Genomic DNA, 23853 nt, shown 5'->3' on the forward strand with positions numbered 1-23853 from the left:
TGCCTGTGGAACAGCCGTGAAGGGGGCGGAGCCTGGCTGATTAGGGGGCCTATAAAAGCGGCCGCCCAGCCAGGCAGCGGCACAGGAGGCAGCAAACAGGGCTGCTAACAGGGGAGTTTGAGTGGGAGTTTCATTGGAGGAGGTGGAAGGGGAGGTAGGAGGGCGCGGTGTCCCGTGTGCTCTGTTTCCCCAGGTGCAGTGGGCAGAGACTACAGCAGCCATGAGCCAAGCAGCGGGGGACACAATGCAGATGATTGCATGTGGAAGCTGCAGTATGTACATGGTGCTAGTGGGGGAGCCTGAACAGAGGTATGTCTGTATGAAGTGCCGCCTAATAGAGCTGCTGGAAGAAAAGATCCGAGTGTTGGAGATGCAGGTAGATGCCCTGGTGGAGTTTAGAAGGGGGTTCGAGCAGCTGATGGAGGAAAGGCAAGGAGGGGCTGAAGGGGAATGCTCAGGGATTCAGGTGGAAGCAGGGGCTAAGGTCTGTGAGGGGGGAATATCAGAGGGAGAACAAGGGCAGTGGAAGCATGTGACCGTGAGAAGCAGGCCAAGGAAAAGGAGGGCTAGTGAAGGGGAAATAGAACTCAGGAACAGGTTTGGGTGTTTGGATAACGAGGAGGGGGGGCAGCAGGTGGTAACTGAAGGTGGGAGGGTGAGGAAGAAGAGAAGAGCAGCTAGTCCAATAGAGAGAGGGGAGGAGTTGATGGAGACAGCACCAAATCTGGGCCCTGGGAGGATACAGGATGGCACAAGGGGGAGTATAAGGGAAAATAGGAATGGACACAGGTTATGACTAGAAGGAACAGAGGATAGATTAGTAGATCGCACTGTCACCAGGCAAAGGCAGGTTTACGTGATTGGGGACTCCTTACTGAGGAGGTTAGACAGGCCTGTGACCAGGGCAGACCCAGAGAACAGAAGGGTGTGCTGTCTACTGGGTGCTAAGTTACGGGATGTGGACCTACGGTTGAAAAGGATCCTAAAAGGAGCAGGTAAGAACCCCTTGATAATCCTTCATGTAGGAACGAATGACACGGCTAGGTTCTCGTTAGAGAGAATCAAGGGAGATTATGCCAGACTGGGGAAGATGCTCAAGGAAATTGAGGCTCAGATCATTTCAGTGGGATTCTGCCTGTTCCTAGAGAAGGGCAGCAAAGGGCTGACAGGATTGTGAGGATAAATAGCTGGCTAAGGGAGTGGTGCTATAAGGAGGGCTTTGGGATGTATGGCCACTGGGAGGCTTTCAGGGACAGACAACTGTTCTCACGGGATGGACTTCACCTGAGTAGGGAAGGAAATAGACTTCTGGGAGGGAGGCTGGCTCATCTCATCAATAGAGCTTTAAACTAGGAATTTGGGGGAGACGGTTGGGAGATGTCCAGTTAATCTCCACGCCAGATTCCAACATTGAAAAGGAGGGTGATGAGATAAGAACAGATATAGCTAGGGGGAAGGGATTGGACATAAGAAGGAGAGGGGGGGATGAACAGTAAGGGGTCCGTACCAAATTGCATAACTAATGGGAGACGGGCTAAACGGCATACATTAAGATGTTTATACACCAATGCGAGAAGCCTAGGTAACAAAATGGAGGAATTGGAGCTCCTGGTCCGAGAAATGAAACCGGATATCGTAGGAATAACCGAAACCTGGTGGAACGGTAGTCATGACTGGAGTACAGGTATGGAAGGGTATGTGCTGTTTAGGAACGACCGGAACAAAGGTAAAGGTGGGGGGGTGGCATTGTATGTCAATAATGAGGTAAGCTGTAAAGAAATAATAACTGATAGAATGGATAAGATGGAGTCTGTCTGGGCAATACTCACACTGGGTAAAAGAACTACTAAAGCCTCCCCTGGGATAGTGCTTGGTGTGTGCTATAGACCGCCGGGATCTACCCTGGATATGGACAGAGAACTATTTAATGTTTTTAGGGAAGTAAATACTAATAGGAACTGTGTAATCATGGGAGACTTTAACTTCCCGGATATAGATTGGGGAACAAATGCTAGTAACAATAATAGGGCTCAGATGTTCCTAGACGTGCTAGCTGATGAATTCCTCCATCAAGTAGTAGCTGAACCAACGAGGAGGGATGCCATTTTAGATTTGGTTTTGGTGAGTAGTGAGGACCTCGTTGAAGAAATGGTTGTAGGGGACAACCTTGGCTCGAGTGATCACGAGCTAATTCAATTTAAACTAAATGGAAGGATTAACAGAATTAAATCAGAGACTAGGGTTTACAATTTCAAAAAGGCTAATTTTAATAAATTAAGGGGACTGGTTAGGGAAGTGGATTGGGCTAACATATTTATGGATCTAAAGGCGGATGGCGCCTGGGATTATTTCAAGTTGAAGTTGCAGGAGCTGTCGGAGGCCTGTATCCCGAGAAAGGGAAAACGGTTAGTAGGCAAGAGATTTAGACCGAACTGGATGAGCGAGCGTCTCAAAGGGGTGATTAAGAAAAAACAGAAAGTGTACAAAGAGTGGAAGAGGGGAGGGATCAGTAAGGAAACCTACCTTATTGAGGTCAGAGCATGTAGAGATGGAGTGAGAAAGGCCAAAAGCCGTGTAGAGTTGGACCTTGCGAGGGGAATTAAAACCAATAGTAAGAGGTTTTATAGTCATATAAATAGGAAGAAAACAAAGAAAGAAGAAGTGGGACCGCTGAAGACTGTAGATGGAGTGGAGATTAAGGATAATCTAGGCATGGCACAATATCTAAACGAATATTTTGCATCGGTCTTTAATGAGGCTAATGAAGGGCGTAGGAATAGTGGCAGCGTGATAGAGGGGAATAAAGGAGGGGGGATTGACATTACCGTATCCAAGGTAGAAGCCAAACTTGAACACCTTAACGGGACTAAATCGGGCGGACCGGATGATCTTCATCCGAGAATATTGAAGGAACTGGCACGAGAAATTGCAAGCCCGTTAGCGATAATTTTTAATGAATCTATAAACTCGGGGGTGGTACCGTTGGACTGGAGAATAGCTAATGTGGTTCCTATTTTCAAGAAAGGGAAAAAAAGTGACCCGGGAAACTACAGGTCGGTTAGTTTAACATCTGTAGTATGCAAGGTCTTGCAAAAAATTTTGAAGGAGAAAGTAGTTAAGGACCTTGAGGTCAATGGCAATTGCGACAAATTACAACATGGTTTTACGAAAGGCAGATCGTGCCAAACCAACCTGATCTCCTTCTTTGAGAAAGTAACAGACTTTTTAGATAAGGGAAATGCGGTGGACCTAATATACCTCGATTTCAGTAAAGCGTTTGACACGGTACCGCAGGAGGAATTATTGGTTAAATTGGAAAAGATGGGGATCGATATGAAAATCCAGAGGTGGATAAGGAACTGGTTAAGGGGGAGACTGCAGCGGGTCATACTGAAAGGTGAACTGTCAGGTTGGAGGGAGGTCACCAGTGGAGTTCCTCAAGGTTCGGTTTTGGGTCCCATTTTATTTAATCTATTTATTACTGACCTCGGAACCAAATGTAGGAGTGGGCTGATAAAGTTTGCGGATGACACAAAGTTGGGAGGTATTGCCAATTCGGAGAAGGATCGGGATATTCTGCAGGGAGACTTGGATGACCTTGTAAATTGGAGTAATAGAACTAGGATGAAATTTAATAGTGAAAAGTGTAAAGTGATGCATTTAGGGATGACTAACAAGAATTTTAGTTATAAGCTGGGGACGCATCGGTTGGAAGTAACAGAGGAGGAGAAAGACCTCGGAGTCCTGGTTGACCGCAGGATGACTATGAGTCGGCAATGTGACGTGGCCGTGAAAAAAGCTAATGCGGTCTTGGGATGCATTAGGCGAGGTATATCTAGTAGGGATAAGGAGGTGCTGCTTCCATTATATAAGGCACTGGTGAGACCTCATTTGGAGTACTGTGTGCAGTTCTGGTCTCCCATGTTTAAAAAGGATGAACTCAAACTGGCACGGGTACAGAGAAGGGCCACTAGGATGATCAGAGGAATGGAAAACCTGTCGTAGGAAAGCAGACTTGAGGAGCTCGGTTTGTTTACCCTAACCAAAAGAAGGCTGAGGGGGGATATGATTGCTCTCTTTAAATATATCAGAGGGATAAATACCAGGGAGGGAGAGGAATTATTTCAGCTCAGTACTAATGTGGACATGAGAACGAATGAATATAAACTGACTGTGGGGAAGTTTAGCCTTGAAATTAGACGAAGGTTTCTAACCATCAGAGGGGTGAAATTTTGGAACAGCCTTCCGAGGGAAACAGTGGGGGCGAAAGACCTCTCTGGCTTTAAGATTAAGCTAGATAACTTTATGGAGGGAATGGTTTGATGGGATAACGTGATTTTAGTCAATTAATCAACAGCGTGCCATCACTGGTAAATAGTATCAATGGTCAATGAGGGTCTGGCTGGAGAATCTTGCCTGCATGCTCAGGGTTCTACTGATCGCCATATTTGGGGTCGGGAAGGAATTTTCCTCCAGGGTAGATTGGCAGAGGCCCTGGAGGTTTTTCGCCTTCCTCCACAGCGTGGGGCCGGGGTCGCTAGCTGGAGGATTCTCTGCGACTTGAAGTCTTTAAATCACAGGATTTGGGGACTTCAACAGCTGAGTCAAGGGAAAGGGGGTGGGTCAGCTTTTGTGGCCTGCATCATGCGGGAGGTCAGACTAGATGATCATAATGGTCCCTTCTGACCTTAAAGTCTATGAGTCTAAGAGCAGCAAGCCCTGCGTTAGGCCGGATTGCCCTGCCATGGCGCAGCCTGCCTTACTGGGCCGGAGGAGACAGGGAAAGGCAGCGGGAGCACATGGGGCTCCTGACACTACAGGACAGGGAGGCCCAGTCTCCACCCCATCAATGCTAGAATGCCCCAGTGGGAGCAGGGGAGGGGGAATTATAGGCAGTCATGTGGGACATGAGATGGGGGTCAGACAGCAGGTAGGTCTCTGTAAAGGGATGGAGGTTGGGCTTGGCCTAGATTGTCCCCAAAGGGGAAGCAGCCAAATCCTCGCGTCTCTGCTCAGGCTGCATTCTCATGGACATCCATGGGAGTTGTAGGTGCTCAATCGTGGGGGCTCCTCTGAATGAGCTGATATCCTAGTGTCGGCAACAGCAGGCCCAAGACCTACCCGGCGTGGAGTGCCCTCAGCTTCCACTGACGTTACTGGGAGAAGCAGAATGAGCCACTTGGTAGAGTCCTGGCCTGGGACTCAGGAGAGCTCTGCCGCTGACCTACTGTGTGACCTTCCCTGCTCTGTGCCTCAGTTTCCCTTCCTAGCCTCCACCTGTCTTGCCTAGTTAGCCTGTAAGCCCTTTGAAGCAGGGACTTGCTTGCTATGTGTATGTTTAGCACCTACCATGACAGTCCTGAGGGAAGCCTCTAGAAAACTACTGTACAATAACTAACAGATGTTCAGTATGTCTCAGGATCAAGGCCTGAAACCAGAAAGGCATTTGGAAATTAAATTCCTGCCCTCTGTGGAAAATGAAGCCATCGGCAGCCTGATCGGGGTGGGGATATTCCGACTTCATTTGAAACTATCAAAGGGGCAGCCAGTTCCCAGGGCCTCTTTCCCAGGGTTTGTGCTGTGCCCAAGGCATGCTAGGACAGGACTTTGGGAGCTTAGTCCATGCTGGGAGGATACTCAGGCAGTGCAGGTGTGATCGATGTGCCCCTAATTTTGGAGTCCCAGTACTTCTATAGAAGTAGATCCCAGCAGCTGGGGATATAAGGGCTAAGATCCCATTGGAAGGAAAAATAAAACGATGTTCCCAAGTTTAAAATACCATTTTATTAATAAAAAACCAACAACAGTACAACAATCAAACTGGATAAGATCACTCAATACACAGGGTCACAACAATCGTCCCATCCAAACCACTTCATCTTCTCTGGGCTGTAGGAGAGCAAGGCCCCAAAAGGAGGTTGGGGGCAGGGGAAGGAGCGATTGCTTGGCCATGCGAACCTACTGCAGGCTTTTGCTTTTCCAATCAGTCTTTCTGTAGGGCTAGGATCTGGCTCGGAGCCACTACTGAACTTACCGTTTGCAGGGTGGGATTGCGTCCGTATGACACATCACTAAAATAATGGACCCAGGGAAAGATAAGGAGCAGCAGCAGAAAGGACGCAGAGATCGAGATCAGCTAAAACAAATCCACAGCGAGCAGGGAAAGAACTAGCCATGAACAGAAAACTCAACCGGAGTTGCAACAACACAGAGCCAGCCAAATCTCCGTTCCCAGCATGTTCCACTGGTGCCATTAACTCTCTGATTGTCAGTTAGTAACAACACACATTAAATGCCACACCAGTAGGGCCAAGAGGATCTCCCGGCGGGGCTGGGAACACAACCCAATTGGAGGTGGGGGAAGAGCGGTTTCGGTTTGATCCAAAAATAAGAGCAAACCCCGAGAATTTGGGGAGCTGATTTACATACCCCCCTCCCCAGATGCCAACAACTAGGGCAAAAGGGTCCTTGACAGAGAACAGCGAGGGGCCAGATTTACAATAAGCACCCCCCAGCTGAAGGCAAGCTCAGTGAGGTGCTTCTCTCAGGGCAGATGATGCCAGAAGCAGCTAGTGGGGCAGGTCTGGGGAAGCAGGTCTGAGCTGCTGGGGGTGGGAGTCCCATTGCAGCGTCTCAGCTGTCTGGGAAGCACCAGACCCAGGAAGCCGGCATGATGCACAGCTGGAAAGGCGAGGGTTTTGAATGGCATCGCACGCCACTTGCACTAAGCATCCATCATTGCAGCCTTCACATCGCCTGCAGCCCACACAAGCCCACGGCACGCGCGCACTTCGTTATAAGTTATTTAATATTTTAAAATAAAATAATAATAATACTTTGCACTTCATAGCACCTTTCATCCGAGGATCTCAAAGCACTTTGCAAACATCAAAGGAAGCCTCACAACACCCCTGTGAGGTAGGTTAAGTATTATTATCCCCATTTGACAGATGGGGGAAACTGAGGCACAGAGAAAAAAATGACTTGCCCAAGGTCACACCGCACATCTGCGGCACAGCTGGGAATAGAACCCAGGAGTCCTGAACCCTGCGTTTCTGCTCTAACCACTAGAGAGCACTGTCTTACCAAGTGAAAGTTGGAGAAAGGCCCAGATCCTCACAGGTGTTTAGGCGCCTAACTCCCATTGATCCTAAATGCCCGGGAGGATCTGGGCCCAAGGAGATCTGCCCCTGTTCAAGCCATTGTCCCATCGCATGCAACTCACATTTGGACCATGACATGTGAAAAGTGTGATCCCCAAAGCTCCAGCCCTCACCCAATTTCCGTGGTGGGACGGGGTAGGATGGGAGTAGTGAGGGCTTTGCTCAGCCTGCACCCACAACCCCATTGTGGCTGGATGTTCCTTCAGCTCAAGTAACCAGCACTGACATTGTTCACAGATGCTGACACTGAATGAGTCATCATTTCAGAGTTAACGGTTCATGGATGGGCGAGGCAGTTCACACCTCTGCGAGCTCTAGTTTCCCGGCCGTGTATCCATTGAGTCAGAGACACAATAGTGGATCAGAAGATGCAGGAGACCTGCTCAACCCCAGCTCACTCAGCCACTGAGCAAGCGCCAGGTTTGCCTCATCCCCCTCCATAGCATTTTCCCTTCTGAGCCGTGTGCAAGCGGAAGCAGAAATTAAGTACCCCCGTTCGGCTTTAAATTGGGAGAAAGTATGGTCTGATTGTTCAGGTGTGCCAACAGACGATGCCCTAAACTGCACCCATCTACACTCCTGCATGCCCTGTCTACAAACATAACCAAGTTTCAAAACACTGCTGGGAAGCCTGATTTGGGCCCGTGTGTGTTGGAAACAGGGTGATTTTGGGAGGGGCTCCAACTTGAGACAGCTTAAAGGGGCTTAGAAGTGCTCAAAACCTGCCCTCCGGAAATCAGGCCCCTTTAAAAGGAGTCTGAAGCTGGTCACCTAAAAATTGAGGCACCCAAAGTGACTTTTGAAAATCTTGACTCGGGTATTTTTGTCCCCACGTGGCACAGAAAAAACCCACGGTTATAATCAGGGCAAGGAACTCAGTTCTAACCGTGGTAAATATCTAGACAAGAACCTGGGGCCTTAACTTTTCCTCCCTCACCTCGGGGTAAAGAGGCAAAAAACCAATCCGCACTGAAGCAAACCATATTTCACAACAGTTTAAACACACCCTGTCTACACTGCAGTAAAAGGCCCATGACACGGCTGCAGCTGGCCTGGGTCAGCTGACTCGGGCTCATGGAGGTCGGGCTGCAGAGCTATACAATTATGGTGTAGACATTAGGGCTGGAGCCTGGGCTCTGAGACCCCACGAGGGGGGTGGGCTCTGAGACTCGGTGCCGCAGGTTTTTATCACAGTGTAGACATACCCAAAGGGCCAAATCCTTTGCCGGCGTAAAACTGTCAGTGGTCTATTGACTTCCATGGAACTACGACCATTGACACCAGCTGAGGATCTGGGCCCAGACTGCCAAGGTATTTAGGGACCTAACGCCCATTGATTTCAATAAGAGTAAAGCACCTAAAGACTTTGGAGGATCTGGGCACTGGCCCGTAGGGCCCAATTGTCTGAGATTCTGAACACCCACAACTCAACTGAAATCCATGGGAGCGGGGGTGGGCTTGGGGACTACTTTGAAAATCAGAGTTCTGGTTATTTTATTTTTCATAGTGTAGACGAGGCAGTGAAGCCTCCAGCAGTTTGTCCTTGCATTCTCTCCTAGCTACTGAATCCACCAGGCAGCTGGTTAGTAGTTTAAGGAGAGGAGGGTGGAATAGAGCAACTGAGCAAGGCTCAGAACCGACTAAGGCATCAATAACACCATCTTTCAATGTTCGTGTATTAGAGCTGGTCACAATTTTTTTGCATCCCAAAAATTTGTGCATGTGCAAAAATTGTTCTGGAAACTTTTCATGAATGTTTTATTTGAAATGTATTGTTTTTCTACTTTTACTTTTCTCCTTCTTTTCTTCTGTCCCCCTTTTTTTCCTCACCCCCTGCCATTTTCAATAGGAATGGGGAAAAAATGAGTTTGTTGAAAAAAGACAAATTAAGGGGCGGGGGAGAGGAATAGTGAAAATAAATGGGTTCATTTTGAGCCTTGCAAAAAGAAAACAATTTCAAAACTTTTTCACAAAACCAGCTCTATTAATAATATAGTCTTGGCTACTAACACCATCTCGGATCATGATATCTGAAGACAATTTGAAGCATCCCATTCTTTCCCATATCATTTGAGTCTGTAGGCAGTCTACAGTTCTCCCTGTCTCAACATTGCCAACCCAAGAGGTCAGTTTCACTTCTGCTTGCAGTCCTTTCACTTCTGGGTTCCCATCCCTGCAATGTTTGGGCTGCAAACACTTCAAGGGAGGGTCTTATTTGTTTAAAGAAATTTTCAAATGTCTACTTCCAAATTCTAAATGTAAATGCTATTTTCTTTAGAATTATATTGTTAAAACTCCATAGAAATAGGTCTATTGCTCTTAAGTTTTGTAAAAGCCTTTTTTATTTATTTATTTGGAGTGGGGGGGGTGGCTGAAATCTAAATTTTGGAACCCCAAACTGTAGTTGACAACTTCTTCCCTTTATAGAGATCATGCCGAGAACCAGGAAAGGGGGATTTGTTTTTATGTAGGATTGAAACTACAGCCTTTTTCCTCCCACCAACCAAAAGATAAAAAACCTCTTTTTAAAAGCAAGACACACACCAATAAAATGCATCTACTTTCCATATTATTCCCATGTAGAAAAACGTCAAACAGTTTTGTACAAATATCTCACAGCTCAAGATTTTAAAATTTCATGGTAAAAATCCCAAAGCAAAGCCTGCCCTGCTCAGACAGAAGGGAGCTAATGTTCCGTTTGACGTCTCTTACCCTCCTCGCTTTCTTGTTGTGCTCTGTTGTGTGTGTGAATGTGTGTGTTTTGCACTGACACTCGGGAAACAGCAGATTGAAGAAATTAAAATCAAAATACACAGCCTGTCAGCTTCCGAGATCTCATCTCAGTATTGCCAACCCTGAGCGTTCAAAAATCATGAGTCAAATCCCCTTCCCCATAAAAAATCATGAGATTGATTTAAAAATCATGAGATTTTTATAAAACAGTTGGGGGGGGCTTTTTTCTCTCTCGGAGCCTTTAGAGGTCACATGTTCAAAGTTTGCTCCACAACCAGGAAGGTCGGAAAAACTTTGCTTTTCAATGAAAGCTGAGATTGTCACCTGAGTCCAGGATCTGCAGCTTTAAGAAAAACACCCAAAACAGCCAGAGTTGGCAACACTGAGGCCACCCAGGTAACAGGAGTGTGGGGGATGGGAAAAGTCCAGGCAGATCTGTGTTCCTGGTAGGCTGAGGATTGAAGTTCGGATGAAATGAATTTACTTCCCCATGGAGCTGCCAGCTGCAAAGTGACCCAAATGGAATTTCAAATACCAGCCCATCTGGAACCACATCCTGCAGTTTCGAACTCTGGAAAGGGCAGCAGGCCCTGTGGGATTTGCCCTCATGCAGGAGGACTTGTTCACACCCTTGGAGGAAGGGGCAATGCCTAGGGAGATCATTTCATAGGGGGGCTGGCCTGCATCAGAGACAGGGCTTGGGATCTTGCTGCACAACCCACAGGCATAGATAGCGGCCACATGCCTTTTCCTTCCCTGCTATGGACTGGCTCCAGGTTCCACAGAGGTGTGAAGGAGCTGCAGTGGGTGGCGAGTTGATCAAAACACAGGCACTCACTTTTGTTTTTGCGGATGGGTGCTCCTCTCCGCCCCCTCCCTCCCATGCGAGTAGCAGGCAGGGCTTCGGGGGGGGGGGGGGGGGAGAGGCCAAGCGAGGGCGGGGCCTCAGGGCGGAGCAGGGGTGGAGCAGGGGGTGGAGCACAGGCGGGGGCCACGGTCCAGGTGCCAGGGCCCACAAAAGATTCCTCAGGACCTGCAGCTGCTGGGCACCCCCTATTTTTTTCAGTGAGTGCTTGAGCCCAGGGGCACCCACAGAATTGGCACCTATGGATCAACAGCCTTCTTAAATGAAAGGGATGCGAGGAAGAAAGAGAATCTGCCCAGTGAAATGCAGTTGGGGGGCCTACATGAACTCAGTGCTGAGATGGATTGGGAAGCAAAGGGGAAATAATGTGATAAGCAGAGCCAGTGGCAGCACCAAACATTTAACGGGACTCCCCAGTCTCTCCCCTTCAGCATATACATCGTGTCAATACCAGGATTGCTGGCAGATTCTTGGCTTTAGCTGGAACACCACATCCCTAGCCCAGGCTGGTGGCAGAATGAGGATCCAGTTTGCCTCATCTTGATGATCTTCTCCTTCCCGGCTCCCTCCCCTCACCAATTCCAGCCACTGCACTCGCCCCCTCTCCCGAGGGCAGCACAGATGCTGTCTGGCAGGTGCACTCCATCCCTGCATTTGCCAAACTCAAATCCATCAGAAAGAAAGATGGAGACACAAAAAGGAGCATCTGGAAAAACATCAGGTTCTTAGCTCCGCCCCTGCAGAAGGGAAGGGGAAAAGTAATTCTTAAAAAACTGTGCACGGACGTATTTCCAGCCCTGTGGCCACCCCGTCAGCCCCCGAAGATCAAGTCCAAAACGATCCAGTACAGAGCCCCGAGTCCACCCAGAGCGCAGCGCCGGCTCAGCCTCTGCAGGCCAGATGAGCAATAGAAAAATGCAACAGTCCGTGTCCAGGCTGCTAGGTTTAAGTTAGAAATGCATCTACTGTCCTATTCCTTGGCCCTGCAGCATGGGCAGAATTCAGGGTCCCCAACCCACCCACCCCTAAAATCAGATAAAATCATCACAGTTCCATGTTCCGCAAAGTTTTCCCTTTTCTTTGTTCCTCGGGCCCTCCCTCCTCAGGTAACACCACAAACCCCTTGTCCTCACATAATGAGGCCTCTTCGTTAACGGCCAGTTACCCACGTGTTCATAAAAGAGAGAGATCAAGCTAAGGCCAGGCGGGCTCTCCAATGCCAGCAGTGCCTCGGGAGCTCAGGGAGTCCAATGGACCAGCTAGGACAAGCCATGTATGACGTGTCGTGGAACAGGAGAGGCGGCAGTGCCAGCTTCACCAGAACAGAGTCCTATTGCATCAGCCCGTTGGTAGGAGACAGCCAGCCCCTAGCCATGAGCCAAACTCCCAATCCAACCCCCAGCAGCAGCCTTCTGCCAGCAGCGATGCCGTCCGGCCAGTCTGATTCGTTCGCCAAGGCCAGGGTCGCGCTGGGACAAGCTGGGGCTGTGCACACACGTGCCGGACATCCTCTGTGTTTCCTGACCCAGGAGGGGGAGGCAATGTGCAAAAAAATCGAAGCCAAATGAGGAGCTGGGTGTCATTTCAAGGAATCCTGGAGCTTTCCAGCCACTGAAGGAAGGGGAGGTGAACAGAAGAGAGGGAGCAGGGCATCTCTCCAGAGCCTCTTTCTAGCCCTCGTGTGCATGGTAGAAGGTCTGCTTTCTCAGGTGTGGGCAGCCACAGGTGCCAAGCTGGCATCCAGCCTGCTGCCAGGCTGAATCAAGCTGGGGACGGTGCCTCCCGTCTCGCAGTCTCTTTGCCGTGGCCGGTGAGGCGGGGGTGGGCGGCCAGGGGCGGTGGAGGAGCTGGAGGCCCCCCTCCCCCCCTCACATCATGATGTGCCGCCGGCGGTGCAGGGCCAGGTGGTCCGAGCGCGAGAAGCTGCGGTCACAGTCCGAGCAGCGGAAGGGCTTGATGCCCGTGTGCTTGCGGAAATGTCGGGTGAGCTCGTCGGAGCGGGCAAACTTCCAGGTGCAGCCTTCCCAGGTGCATTTGTACGGCTTCTCTCCTGCACAGGGAGCAGAGGGGACAGCTCAGTGCTTGGGCACACATCAAACTTCTACCTATTATGGCAGCACCCACCGGCCTCAGTCCAAATCAGGCAGTATCTATTAGGTGCATTATGGTATCACCTATGGCCCTCAGCAGAGATGAGGCATTATTACTTACTAGGGGCATCACAGCAGCACATACAAGCCTTAACCAAGATCAGATATTAAAGCCTGTAGGCTCTTAATTAGTAATAATGCCTGATCTCAGTAATTTATTAGGTGCATTACAGTAGCACCCACAGGCATTTACCCAGATCAGGGCCTCATCCTTGCTACACAGTCACATGGTAAGGACACAGGCCCTGCCTCTTTTTCTCCCGAGAAGCACCAGGAACGTCTGCTCTCTCCTGGCTCTGTTTGAAGACCTCAGGGAGGTACAAGCAATCGGAGTACGCTGTGGCTTGGTGGAAGGGAGGAGGCTTTTGCACCTTTAATAGAAACTTCCCTTCTCCAAAATGTTATTTAGTCATTGACATTAAGCAGGTGTAATAACAACATAAAAAACAATCCACAATAAAAACTGCTATAACCATCTTGGAATGCCTCTGGGCTGGCATTTCCGTCACCTCATGCTGTAGGTTTGCCAGCTGGAGTCTAAACCTGAAGAGGTATCTGAGAGGCTCTGTCAAGACCTAGGCAATCCTCGGCTTGAAGGAGCCATGTACCTCTGCAGAGGGTTGTTATTATTGCTGGCGTAAGAGAGAGGGGGATGAGCTTCCATGAGACAAGGGGCTGGAGGAGTTGCTAGGATACCGGAGGGGCTGCTAGGATACTGGCCTGGGTTGCTAGGATACCTGTGTGGGGGGGAAGAGGATGGGTTGCTAGGATACTGTTATGAGTGTTGTTAGATTATCAGGGCAGAGGTGGGAGTAATAGGACATCGGAGTTAAATGCCCCTCAGCTGCAGGGGTTATGCACATACCACGCAAGCATTTCAGAGCATCCGAGTGCTGTTCACAGCCCCTCTCCCATGGTATGAAACAGGGGTGGGCTGGAGAGCAGGGCGACGTCCTTTTGTATAGAAATGGTTATTTTCAATTATTTAGGAGGTTTAGAACTGTATTTGTTTTCTCTCTCTCCAGCTGGGCTCCTGATACGGAGACAAAGCAGCTTTCAGGTAGGGGGATATGAAAAAGAAACAGTGCTAAGGAACACTTTCAGAATTCCCCACAAAGTTCAAAATACACTGTTTGCTAAAACACATGGCATGATCAATAGATGTAATCGTACCCAAGGGGCTATGGCTGTGTGGACAGAGACCTAGAACTGGACTCAGTTCACTGGGAAGATAATGCATGGAGCAGAGCAACTGGGGTGGCAGGTTTTGCTTGTTAGGGCCAGAGAAATCCAGGACAGAAGAGACCTGTTGATTAGCCATCCCTTGGCCAGTGCAGGAAGGTTCTCTACTCCACGCCCCCCATGGTGCTGTCTATTCAGGTTAGACTCCGTCCCTTCCCTCTATCCCACAGCTCTCCCTGTTGGTTTCAGGAGATACACTCGCATTCTGCCTGCCTTCGCTGAAGGGGGTTCAGTTGAAGAGCGGCTAGTTCTGGATGCTTGCAGAGAGTATCATTAGAAGTTGGAGAGGAAGGCTGGCACTAGCCTGGGCTGTGGCCCAGCCAGCTTCAATTCCCTGCTCTGCCATTGATTTCCTGTGTGACCGTGGGCAAGGTACTTAGCCACTCTGTGCCTCAATTTCCCCCTCTGTACAATGGGGATAACAGCACTGCCCTACAGCGCTCGGGTGCTGTAAAGACAGTGATCTGGTCAGATGCTGCAGTGATGTGGACCAGAGAAATACCTAAGACAGAAAGGATCAAGCAGTACAATCCCTGCCTCAGTCTGACTGGGAGCAGGCAGGCTTTCTAAGTCTTGGCACAAATGGCCTTGTCAGCTTCAGCTGGATTTGCGTGGAGTAATGGTGCCATCTCGTGGTCAGATGGATTATTATAATGCGGTGTTCCTGATGGCTCTCTAAAGGAATGGATCTTTCATCCATGTGCCCCAGGGATTACAGGATAGTGGTCCCAATCCTGCCTTCAGTTACACCCATAAAACCCCATTCAGAGTTTGGGGGACCCCTTGAGCCTACTGAACAACTAATTTGAGGGGGGATCCATCCCCCCTTGAGAGTATGCAGGCTTTCCTGTATGCAGGGATCAGCTGCTGGACTGTGGGGGGCGCTGCCCTGAGATCAGGGCAAGGTAAGGAAATGGATGGATGGCTGAACAGCCCCCTGATTTCTGCAGTCCAGGGAGAAGTGTCCCGAGCAGAGCCTGTCAAGTGGAGGGGATGGAGAGGGTGTGACTCCTCTCGCTGCACTGTACGTAGCCCTATATATTACAGCCTCGCTGGGCAGGACCAGATGCAGCAGCCAGGAGGGACAGCACTGCATTCTCAGAGAGAGAGAGAGAGAGAGAGAGAGAGAGTGTGTCCCCATCTCCCTCCCCCATGAAACAGAGCAGGGATCAGCCTAGGGGGATCATGATCAGCAAAAATAAATCCCCTTCTGAGTCCCAACGGGCTAATGGCCGTGAGCCTCAAAGACATTGATTCCGATAGGACTTAGGTGCCTAAATGCCTTAGAAGATCCAGGACAATATCCCTTCAGTAAGACATGCCATATGTCCCAGTCAGCCTGCTCCAGCTCATCTGGAAGCCCACGGCACCCAGTCACAAAGCTCCTCTAGTCCCCAGGGCATATGAATCTTCTCACCCTCACCCCTCAGCTTTCAAGGCCGCGCATTCAAATCGAATGACGACCCAGCACCTGGAAGCTGTGTCCAGAAGGGAGATGTCTGCCCCCTGGTGGTCATCTGAGAACTACACACCCATGCAAGCAGAGCAAGGACAGAACCATACGCAGAGTGGGTCAGGGCCTGCGCAGACTGTGGGTGGGTTTTTGTGAGCCCGGAGCAGCATGGCTCCTTTCACAATTAACCCTGAGGGCTGGCAGCTGGAATTGACTTCTAATTAAAAAGCTCCCCACCAGTGCAGTCTGGAGAAGGTTGCACATGGCTCACAGCTTCCCAAACTGAGAACCCTGGACTGGAGTCACTGGGCATTCGGGCTCTCTCGGCTACAGGACATGGCCCTGCGCCCACCAAGCCAGGCACACAGAGAGGCACGAAGCCAAGGTGGAGAGGAGCTCAGGGTCTTGGAGATGCAGGGCATGATCACAGAGGAGTCCCAGAAACGCTGAACTAGGGCATATCTGGTTTCGTAGGAGGACTTGGTGGGGGTCTCAGCCGTGCTGTCTCTGAGGCTGGAGAGCTCACAAAATGAGCAGGGCTGCTGGCCTTTTAAGAGAAGTCCTTTCTCCAAACAGTTCACTAGCCATTGGAGTTAAGCCAAGGTGAACAAAAATAAGCCAAACTGAGTTGTGAGTTCCCTGTTACCCCACAGCACTGCCCACCCTCTGCCTCCTCTGGGGATCCCAGCCCAAGTGCACTGTGTAGGAAGGGACACGTCAGCTCCCAGTGTGGCTATCTTTGTGCTGGTACCCAACTACCCCTGCCCTGGTGGGGCAGGGAATCTCAATCCATCAGACACTGCCACTCATGGATTGTACTGGAGCCAATTCAGCGCTGGTGCAAGGTCAGCCCTGCAGCAGCCCCTCCACTGAGCAGAGTCAGCACGGGCCCTGGCAGGGCAAGGTTCTGCCCTGCTGACCTTATCCTGTCTCTAGCAGTAAGGGGACCTCAGCGTCCACAGCCCAGCCATGCCTTGGTCTCTGCCATGGTGAGCAGAAAGGCCGTGGGGGGCGATGGGCCTGTGTGGGACTCGTCGTCCTCCCCCACAGCACCGAGGTCCCCCGGTTGGGCGGTGGGACGGTTCTGGGGTGTAGCCACCCTGGGCTGGCAGCAGTGTGCCACAGGCTGCCCCGCCCAGCCCTACCTGTATGTATCCTCCTGTGTGCTTTGAGGTGGGAGCTTTTCGTGTACACCTTGTTGCAGCCCTCGAAGTCACACTGGTGAATCCGCCTCTTCTTCAAGTCGGGGGACTCAGCCCGCTGCATCCGGGCCACAGGCGACCGCGACCTGGGCAGGGGGAGACAGCAGTGTCACCCAGCGCTGGGTTCCTGGGGGCCCCACCCTCTCCCTCTGGGCTGGCACAGCCCCTTGCAGCAGAGTAGGCCTGACTCGTGGCAACCAGGGAACCATCCCCCCACCCTAGGGCTGGCCTTACCCATTGTGGGGGTGGAATCTGGCTATGGTAGGTATCACCATGCCAGTGCCCTGGGCAGTCATTTATGAAGCAGCTTTGTGCAGCCTCATCAACGTGGGGGAGGGAAAGCTGATACTCACTCCCTCCCCTGCTGGGAGGTGCCCATCGTCATTAGAGGCGGATGTGACGTTGGAATGCTGAGACCCGAGGGCAGTGATGCTGCCAGGGCACCCCCATCATTGCTGCTGCAGGGTCCTGGCAGAGGAGGGACAGGCCCAATAGGCAAGCTCTGCTTCCTCCGCCCCCCAGCCCCGTGCTACGCAGACGCCAACCCCAGCGCTAGCACCAAGAAGTGGGCCCACCCTAGCCATAGTCCAGGGCAGTGTGTGGCTGCCACTCACTCTCTCTGCAGGTCCTGGAAGGGGGCTGAGCTGCTCTCTGTGACGCTGTCCTCGCTGTCGCTGTTCATCTCCAGGGGGTACATGGAGCTGGGGTCAATTTTCACTGGGGAGGAAAGAGACCCACTGAAACCAGAGACAGACCCAGAGCCACGTCCCCTTGCTCTGTCCCCAGCTCCGCCCAGGGACCAAAAGCCACTGCACCATGGGATAACGCTCCCCTCCCTGACCCAGAACCCACAGGGTCCTTCCCCTGGGCTGCAGGGATTGGTTGCCTCACCCCTGCCCAGAGCTGTCAGTGACATTGGCCCCCCCAGCACCAGAGCTCTGAGCCCCCTCTGAACCCACGTCTCCTGCCCCTTGCCCAGTCACAGGGTTATGAGCCAGCAGCACAAGAGAGCTGCCTGGCATGGCAGGGGGATGGCACTGGATGGGGTGCGGGGGACTGGACAGACAGGGCAATTGGGGCAGTGGGGAAGGTTCCCAGCCTGAGCCCACAGCACTACATGCAGCCCCAGAGCCCAGCTCACCCCAGCTCCGGGGAAAAACCTGCTGATCTGTCCAGTGGGAGGCAGCACCCCAAGCTAGCAGTGGGTTGGCAGCATCTCAGCCCCCACCAGACACTCGTAGTGGGCTGAGACAGGCCTACCCTTGCTCTGAGGGGACAGCGGGGCCTTCAACACGTCCAGCACAGGAGGCGGTCACAGAGCTGGACAGGGTCCGGCTTGCATCCCAGAGCAGGATACCTGGCACAGCTGATGGGGTTGGAGGAGGGGGTTGGCAGCCTGAGCAGGGATGGGGCACAACAGTTCTCCCCCGCCCCATCCCTGAGATCCAGATCCAAACCCCACGACCCAGGTCCAGCCTCACCACCTTATCCCCTCCCCACCCCCTGGGCAAGGCACTGGAGCGTAGGTGCAGCCATCATAAAGACTCCCCCTTCCCCTGCTCCTGGTTCATTTCAGCTACTCCCGCCCCCCACTTCCACACGTGTCCCTGGCCAGAGGGGAACCAGCCAGGGCCTCCAACAGGAAGCGCCTGGGAGTTCTTTGCTTGCCGGATGGGAGGCAGGAAGTGCTGGGAGTGGGGGGAGCCAGTCTAACTGGAACCAGAGCAGCCTTGGAGCCAGCCGCGCGGGGGGGGGGGGGGGGGGCCTGGGAGGAGAGGTCAAGACCCCACCCTGCGGCGAGGGAGAAGACAGCCTGCCAAACTGCCCCCCTTCCCCCACTCCCCAGGATGGAGGGCAGACAGACAGCCTCCTCCCATGACTGACTCACGGCAACTCGACCGCAGAGCCAGGCGGCTCCCCGGCACTGGGGGGGCCTGCCCCCACACAGTCCCCTCAGGCAGAAATCCCAGCTCTGCCATGCAGCTCCAAGCAGTGTGGGAAAGAGACAGGCGCTGAGCCCAAGGTGATGGGCGCAGCATGAGAACTGGAACAGATGCGGGGGAGTGGGGCCTGCCAGGCAGTTGTGAGGGGTGGCTGATCCCCTTCCCCCAGCTGGGAACCACCCAACACCTACCAGTTCTGATCAGCTAGCTGGGAATCAAACCCACCCCCAACACACACAGAGCTGGGACTCATCCCAATCCCACCCCCTCCCCAGCCTCTGACAGGAATCACACCCATCCCCCGAACAGAGAGCTAGGATCCCGCCCAACCCACTGTGTGTGTGTGGGGGGGGGGGGGGGGGGGGGAGGAGGAGGAGAGAGAGAAAGACAGGGAAACTCCCTTCCTCCAATAGGAAACATGTTCACCTCCCAACTGGCAAAACTCCCCTCCCTCCCCCAAACAGGAACACCACCCTGCCCCTAACATACTTAGCCAGGAAATAGCCCATTCAGCACCTCCCCTCCATCCTCCGCAGGTGGTCCTGAATTCTGGGTATCCAGTTTCACAGGGCCCTGTTGGACCCGCTAAGGGGCCCCAAGCCAGGTTCCCAAGCACTGAGGCAACCAGAGTCAAGGACCACCTTTGAAAGTGTGGCTGCAAACCCACCCCTTTCCTGCAACTGGGGAGCACCCCTTGTCCCTCCCGACCAGTCCCAGGCACACTGAAGTGCTCCTGCCAGGAGCTGAGTGCCACCCCATATCCCCAGAGAGCAGCTCCAGGGCAGCCAGGGCTCTCAAAGAACAGGGAAGAAGTCAACTGAGCCAGGCTTTTAGGGAGAACCTCCCGCACACACACTCCCCCACCACCACCATCAGCTGGCAGGGCAGGGGGGAAATCTGAGATGGGACTCACACAGACACCCAGGGCTCTGGCCAGAGAGGGGCCAGCGGAGCAGATCCCAACTACGCTAGTGCAGCCAGGACACCCAACAGCCTCTCTGATTGCCGGGCCGGGCTGCGCCTTCCCAAGCACACACTGCATTTCCTGGGAAGTGACTGAGCACCCGGCACGGCTGACACAAACAAGCCCGGCTGGAACATGGAGTTAGACACCCAGCCCTGCTCCCAGGGAGTGGCTCCCTCTTGCCTGGTTTGAACTCAGAGCCCGTGGAGAAGGAACAGCCCACCTGCCACTACCACAACTGGTCACTTGGGGTCAGGGGAGCATCATGCAGCATCATGCACCTATAGGCGAAGCAAGGAGGCAAGGTGTTTGCCCGCTGGGCACCACATGATGCCTGCCCATTGCAGCAATGCCGGCACGCCAGGCTTCCTCCCACACCCAGACAGATGGGCTTCATCACGCTCTGGGAGCGGAGCCAACAGGACCTTATGAAGCCCTGGCTTGGCTGCTGCCTTATGACGCTAGCCCTTGTGAAAGGTACCAGATGGACAGCTCTGCCATGGAACTGGGTCAGCGGCAGGGCAATCTTCCCACATGGTACCTTCAGCCAACGTGCTTCAGCCCTGCCCAAGAAGGATCCCACCTCCAGGGGTCCAGTCTCCATGGTCCAATCTGTCCGTAGCTGGGCCAGTTCTGGGATCCCTCCACGGCTCTGACAATACCCCTCAAATCCCAAACTGCTGCTTCACCCTGGGCTCCCCAAGCCTGACCCACAACCCCCCTCTCCCATCTCTCAGTGGTTCCTGCTCTGGGCTCCCCTACTCACCGACCTCTGCTGACGCTCCTCAAATCCTGACCCACAGCCCCGCACACACAGCTCTGCCAACACTCCTCAATCCCAACCCACAGCCCCGGGAAGGGGAAGTGAGCCCTTACCGGATCCGGCGTTCTTGCCATCGCCGCCGATGAGGGGCACGGTGATGGCAGCGGTGACCCCGTCTGTGGGCATTGTGGTGTAGACCACGGGTAGGGACTGCACCACCACTGGGATGGTCTGCAAGTTGCCCATCTTGCTGGGCAGGTTGACTGAGGGGATTGTGTGGATGACGTGCAGGATCTGCTGGCCCCCGCTGCCCTGCGTGGAGGCCAGGATGGAGCCAGGAGACAGCACAGCGGGGATGGCGGAAGAAGAGCCCAGCCCCGTGGGTGACATGGAGACCACGGGGGCCTGGATGGGCGGTGCCACCAGCATGGGCGAGGACCTGATGGAGGAGGGCAGCAGGGTGGAGGACTGCAGCGACACCTTGGGCTTGTTGAGTGACAGGTCCACTGGCTCAGCCTGGGGCTGGTTGCAGTCGCTGGCCAGCAGCTCTTCAGGGGGCTCTGTCTTGATGTCGGTCAGCAGCACCGGGGGATCTATGGAGCTGTCCTCCAGCAGCGATGAGGAGCTCATCTTGGGCAGCACCTTACTCTGGACTGAGCCTGCAGCCTGGGAGAGACAAGAGATCAACAATGAGGGCACTGGGGCGTGGACTGAGTGAGGCCAGCACATGGCACTTCCCAAGCCCTCCACTGGGAGGCACTGCAGCAACTGGGAAGGGGGAAACTGCTCCACATCCTGGGAGGGAGGGAAATCCCAGTGTCCCCCATTTTACTCATGGGGAAATTGAGGCACAGAAAGGGGGAAGCGACTTTCCCAAGGTCACCCAGCAGATCTAGGAACTGAACCCAAGTCTCCAGATTCCCAAGCTGGTTCCCCATCCACTTGGCCCCACTGCCCAGCATGACATAAGCTCCACCCAGCAGGGCCAAGGGGCTCTCGGGAAATGCATCCCAGCATTATAGCTAGTCATAGACAGAGACACACAGGGCGCTGGCTCTGCGCGGGGGGGGATGGTGAGGTAGCTGGAGCCAACCACTTCTTCCAGGTAATTTCGCTGGCAGATCGCTAGCGTCTCCCCCTGGTGCTGACTCACTGCACAGGGACAGGAGGGAGCTGGACTGCAGCCATCAGACACACAGCAGAGCTCAGCCTCCCAACACCCATCTGTCCAGGTACTGCCTTGGCCCTCCTCTCTGCAGCATCGGAACACCTGGGGAGGCAGAGGCCATCACCCCCGTCTTAGAGATAGGGAAACTGAGGCACAAAGGACCAGTGAAGGTTTCCTGTTGGTCACAATGAATCACTGGCAAAGCTGGGAGGGAGCGCCGGAGTCCTGGCTCCCAGTGCTGTGCTCAGACCACACTGTGGGCATGGGCATCTCACTGCCAGCGCCACGCTGGATTAGAAGGGGGAGCAGATGCCGGAGACATTCACCCTGCCGTGTTACGACGCAGCCCCAGACATGCCTTGGCATGGGCGGAAGAACCTTTGCATTAACCCTTGTGCTTCCGGAAGGCTTGCATTACCCCCATGCCCACCAACATACTTGACCTCCCTCAGGAATGCGGCATGGGAAACAGCAGCCTTCAAGGGGTAAACTTGAGAAATTCCTATTCTGGCTTTTTCTGCATTTCGTTTTTAAAAGGAAAGAACCCCCGCCCCGCCAGTTCCAATGGAATGATCCTTCCAATGCACCCAGCCAGTCTGGCGTCCTCTCAGTCAGGGGATGGGACGCAACCGCAAGAGTCATTCGCTGCGTGTGTGCCTGTGTTCATGCAGGGAAGGGATCCCAGATTGAGGGGGAGGGGGGACAAGGAGTGAATCTGGGTCATGGGATGAGCCATTTGGAACTTGAGCATTGGGACCAGGAGCCAGCCGGGTGGAGCAGCCACACAGAGCTGGCGGAGGGCCAATAGACTTTAGGCTCCCGATGTGAGTCAATGATTCTCTCTTGCACTCACTGCTTCAAAGCACTTGCTAAAACACTCGACAAACACTCCACAGATGCTGCTCCAGGTGCCACTTTACCGAGCTTCCTGGTGTGGGGAGAAAAGGCAGGAGAGGAGGGGAGAGGGATGACTTCAATCTGCAGCCAGACCCTCCCTCCCCTGCCACTGTAGAGCAGACGAGGGGGCGGGGAGAGGAAGCACAGCGCCAGGCAGCTCCGAAGCCCTGGCCTTTGAGATCAACGTGCTGGACACGCTGACTAAAGGCAATCAGAAAACGAGACTCCCCGCCCACCCGCCGATGCAGCCTGGTTCCCCGGCTAGGCCTGCTGCAGGGTGTGGGGGTGGCTCCACAACTCTCTCCAGTAGGGAGACTGCCACATGCTGCAACATGCAATCAGCTCATTTTATACAACGCCTCTGTCACAATCCAGGCCAACTGCACCTGTAGCCAGGGCCCCCACCTGTTAAACTCCTTAGCCATCCCCACTCTTGGGTGCAGACCCGCATCTCGCTCCCTCCTGGCCAGGGTTTTCCAGGCTGCACAGCTCCCTGCCTGCACTGGGATATTCTGAGCAAGCCAGACTGCCTGAACAAGCCAGCATCTGCTCTTTGCTGGCAATTCCAGCTCTTCGGAGAACAAGCAATCACAAGCTACCATGCAGCTCTAAGCAAGCACATTTATTCTTAAGGTGAAAGTATCACAGAGACCACGTTTTAAAAACAGTAAAGAACCTATACACATGCTTACCAGAGCTCACCCCCAACTCCAAGAAGGGCTCTGGTAGGGATTAGCCCTTCAAACCCCAACACAAGGTTTTTCCTGTGGTTACAAGTGTACAACAGTCTCAATCAGAACCAGAACAGTTCAGTCTGTCCTTTGATCTTAGCCTCATGTAACAGGTGATCAGCAGACAGAGGTCCACCCATTGCAAAAGACTGGGATTGTGCATAACCGGGAGTAGGAAATTTGTATTCATCTCCCCCTAGAAATTTCCCAGCAAAACCACTTAATTCGTGTCTGCCACATTGTTCAGTATAGTCCTTGGATTATCCAGGCCCATAATAATACTTAACCTTTGCAACTCCTAGAAGAGACTCAAACGGTACTTGAACTTAATCCAATAAGGTTTTTCCAAGGATACTACAGGAAACTGCCATGTGTGTCACAGCCTCTCATCCCAAAGGGCCCCACTATACACAGGCAGAAAATGCAGCCACTTCTGGGGTTCAGAGTAGCAGTCAATGAAAATGCAGCACAAAGAGATGGGAAGAGAGAACAGAAGTGTGTTACCAAGGCTATAGGGGCAACCACAGAAGGCCAGGGAATTCTGAATATCATGCAGAGCGGAAAGGACCCAGGTGACGA

At 52.8% G+C, this 23853-nt stretch overlaps 1 protein-coding gene across 3 annotated transcripts in view; it reads right to left on the bottom strand.

Moving 5' to 3' along the window:
* Positions 1–5761: 5761 nt before the first annotated feature.
* Positions 5762–23853, bottom strand: part of KLF8 (KLF transcription factor 8) — a 93057-nt gene continuing 74965 nt past the window's right edge. For all 3 annotated transcript variants that reach the window (XM_005313376.4, XM_042853343.2, XM_005313378.4), the window contains 4 exons: positions 20592–21144; positions 17423–17525; positions 16752–16894; positions 5762–12811 (listed from right to left, as the gene is read on the bottom strand). In XM_005313376.4, the coding sequence (XP_005313433.1) occupies positions 12630–12811; positions 16752–16894; positions 17423–17525; positions 20592–21144 (981 nt within the window). In that variant the 3' untranslated portion in view covers positions 5762–12629. The remainder of the gene's footprint in view (positions 12812–16751; positions 16895–17422; positions 17526–20591; positions 21145–23853) is intronic.

Source organism: Chrysemys picta, chromosome 9 (genome assembly GCF_011386835.1).
Source record: "Chrysemys picta bellii isolate R12L10 chromosome 9, ASM1138683v2, whole genome shotgun sequence".
NCBI lineage: Eukaryota > Metazoa > Chordata > Testudines > Emydidae > Chrysemys > Chrysemys picta.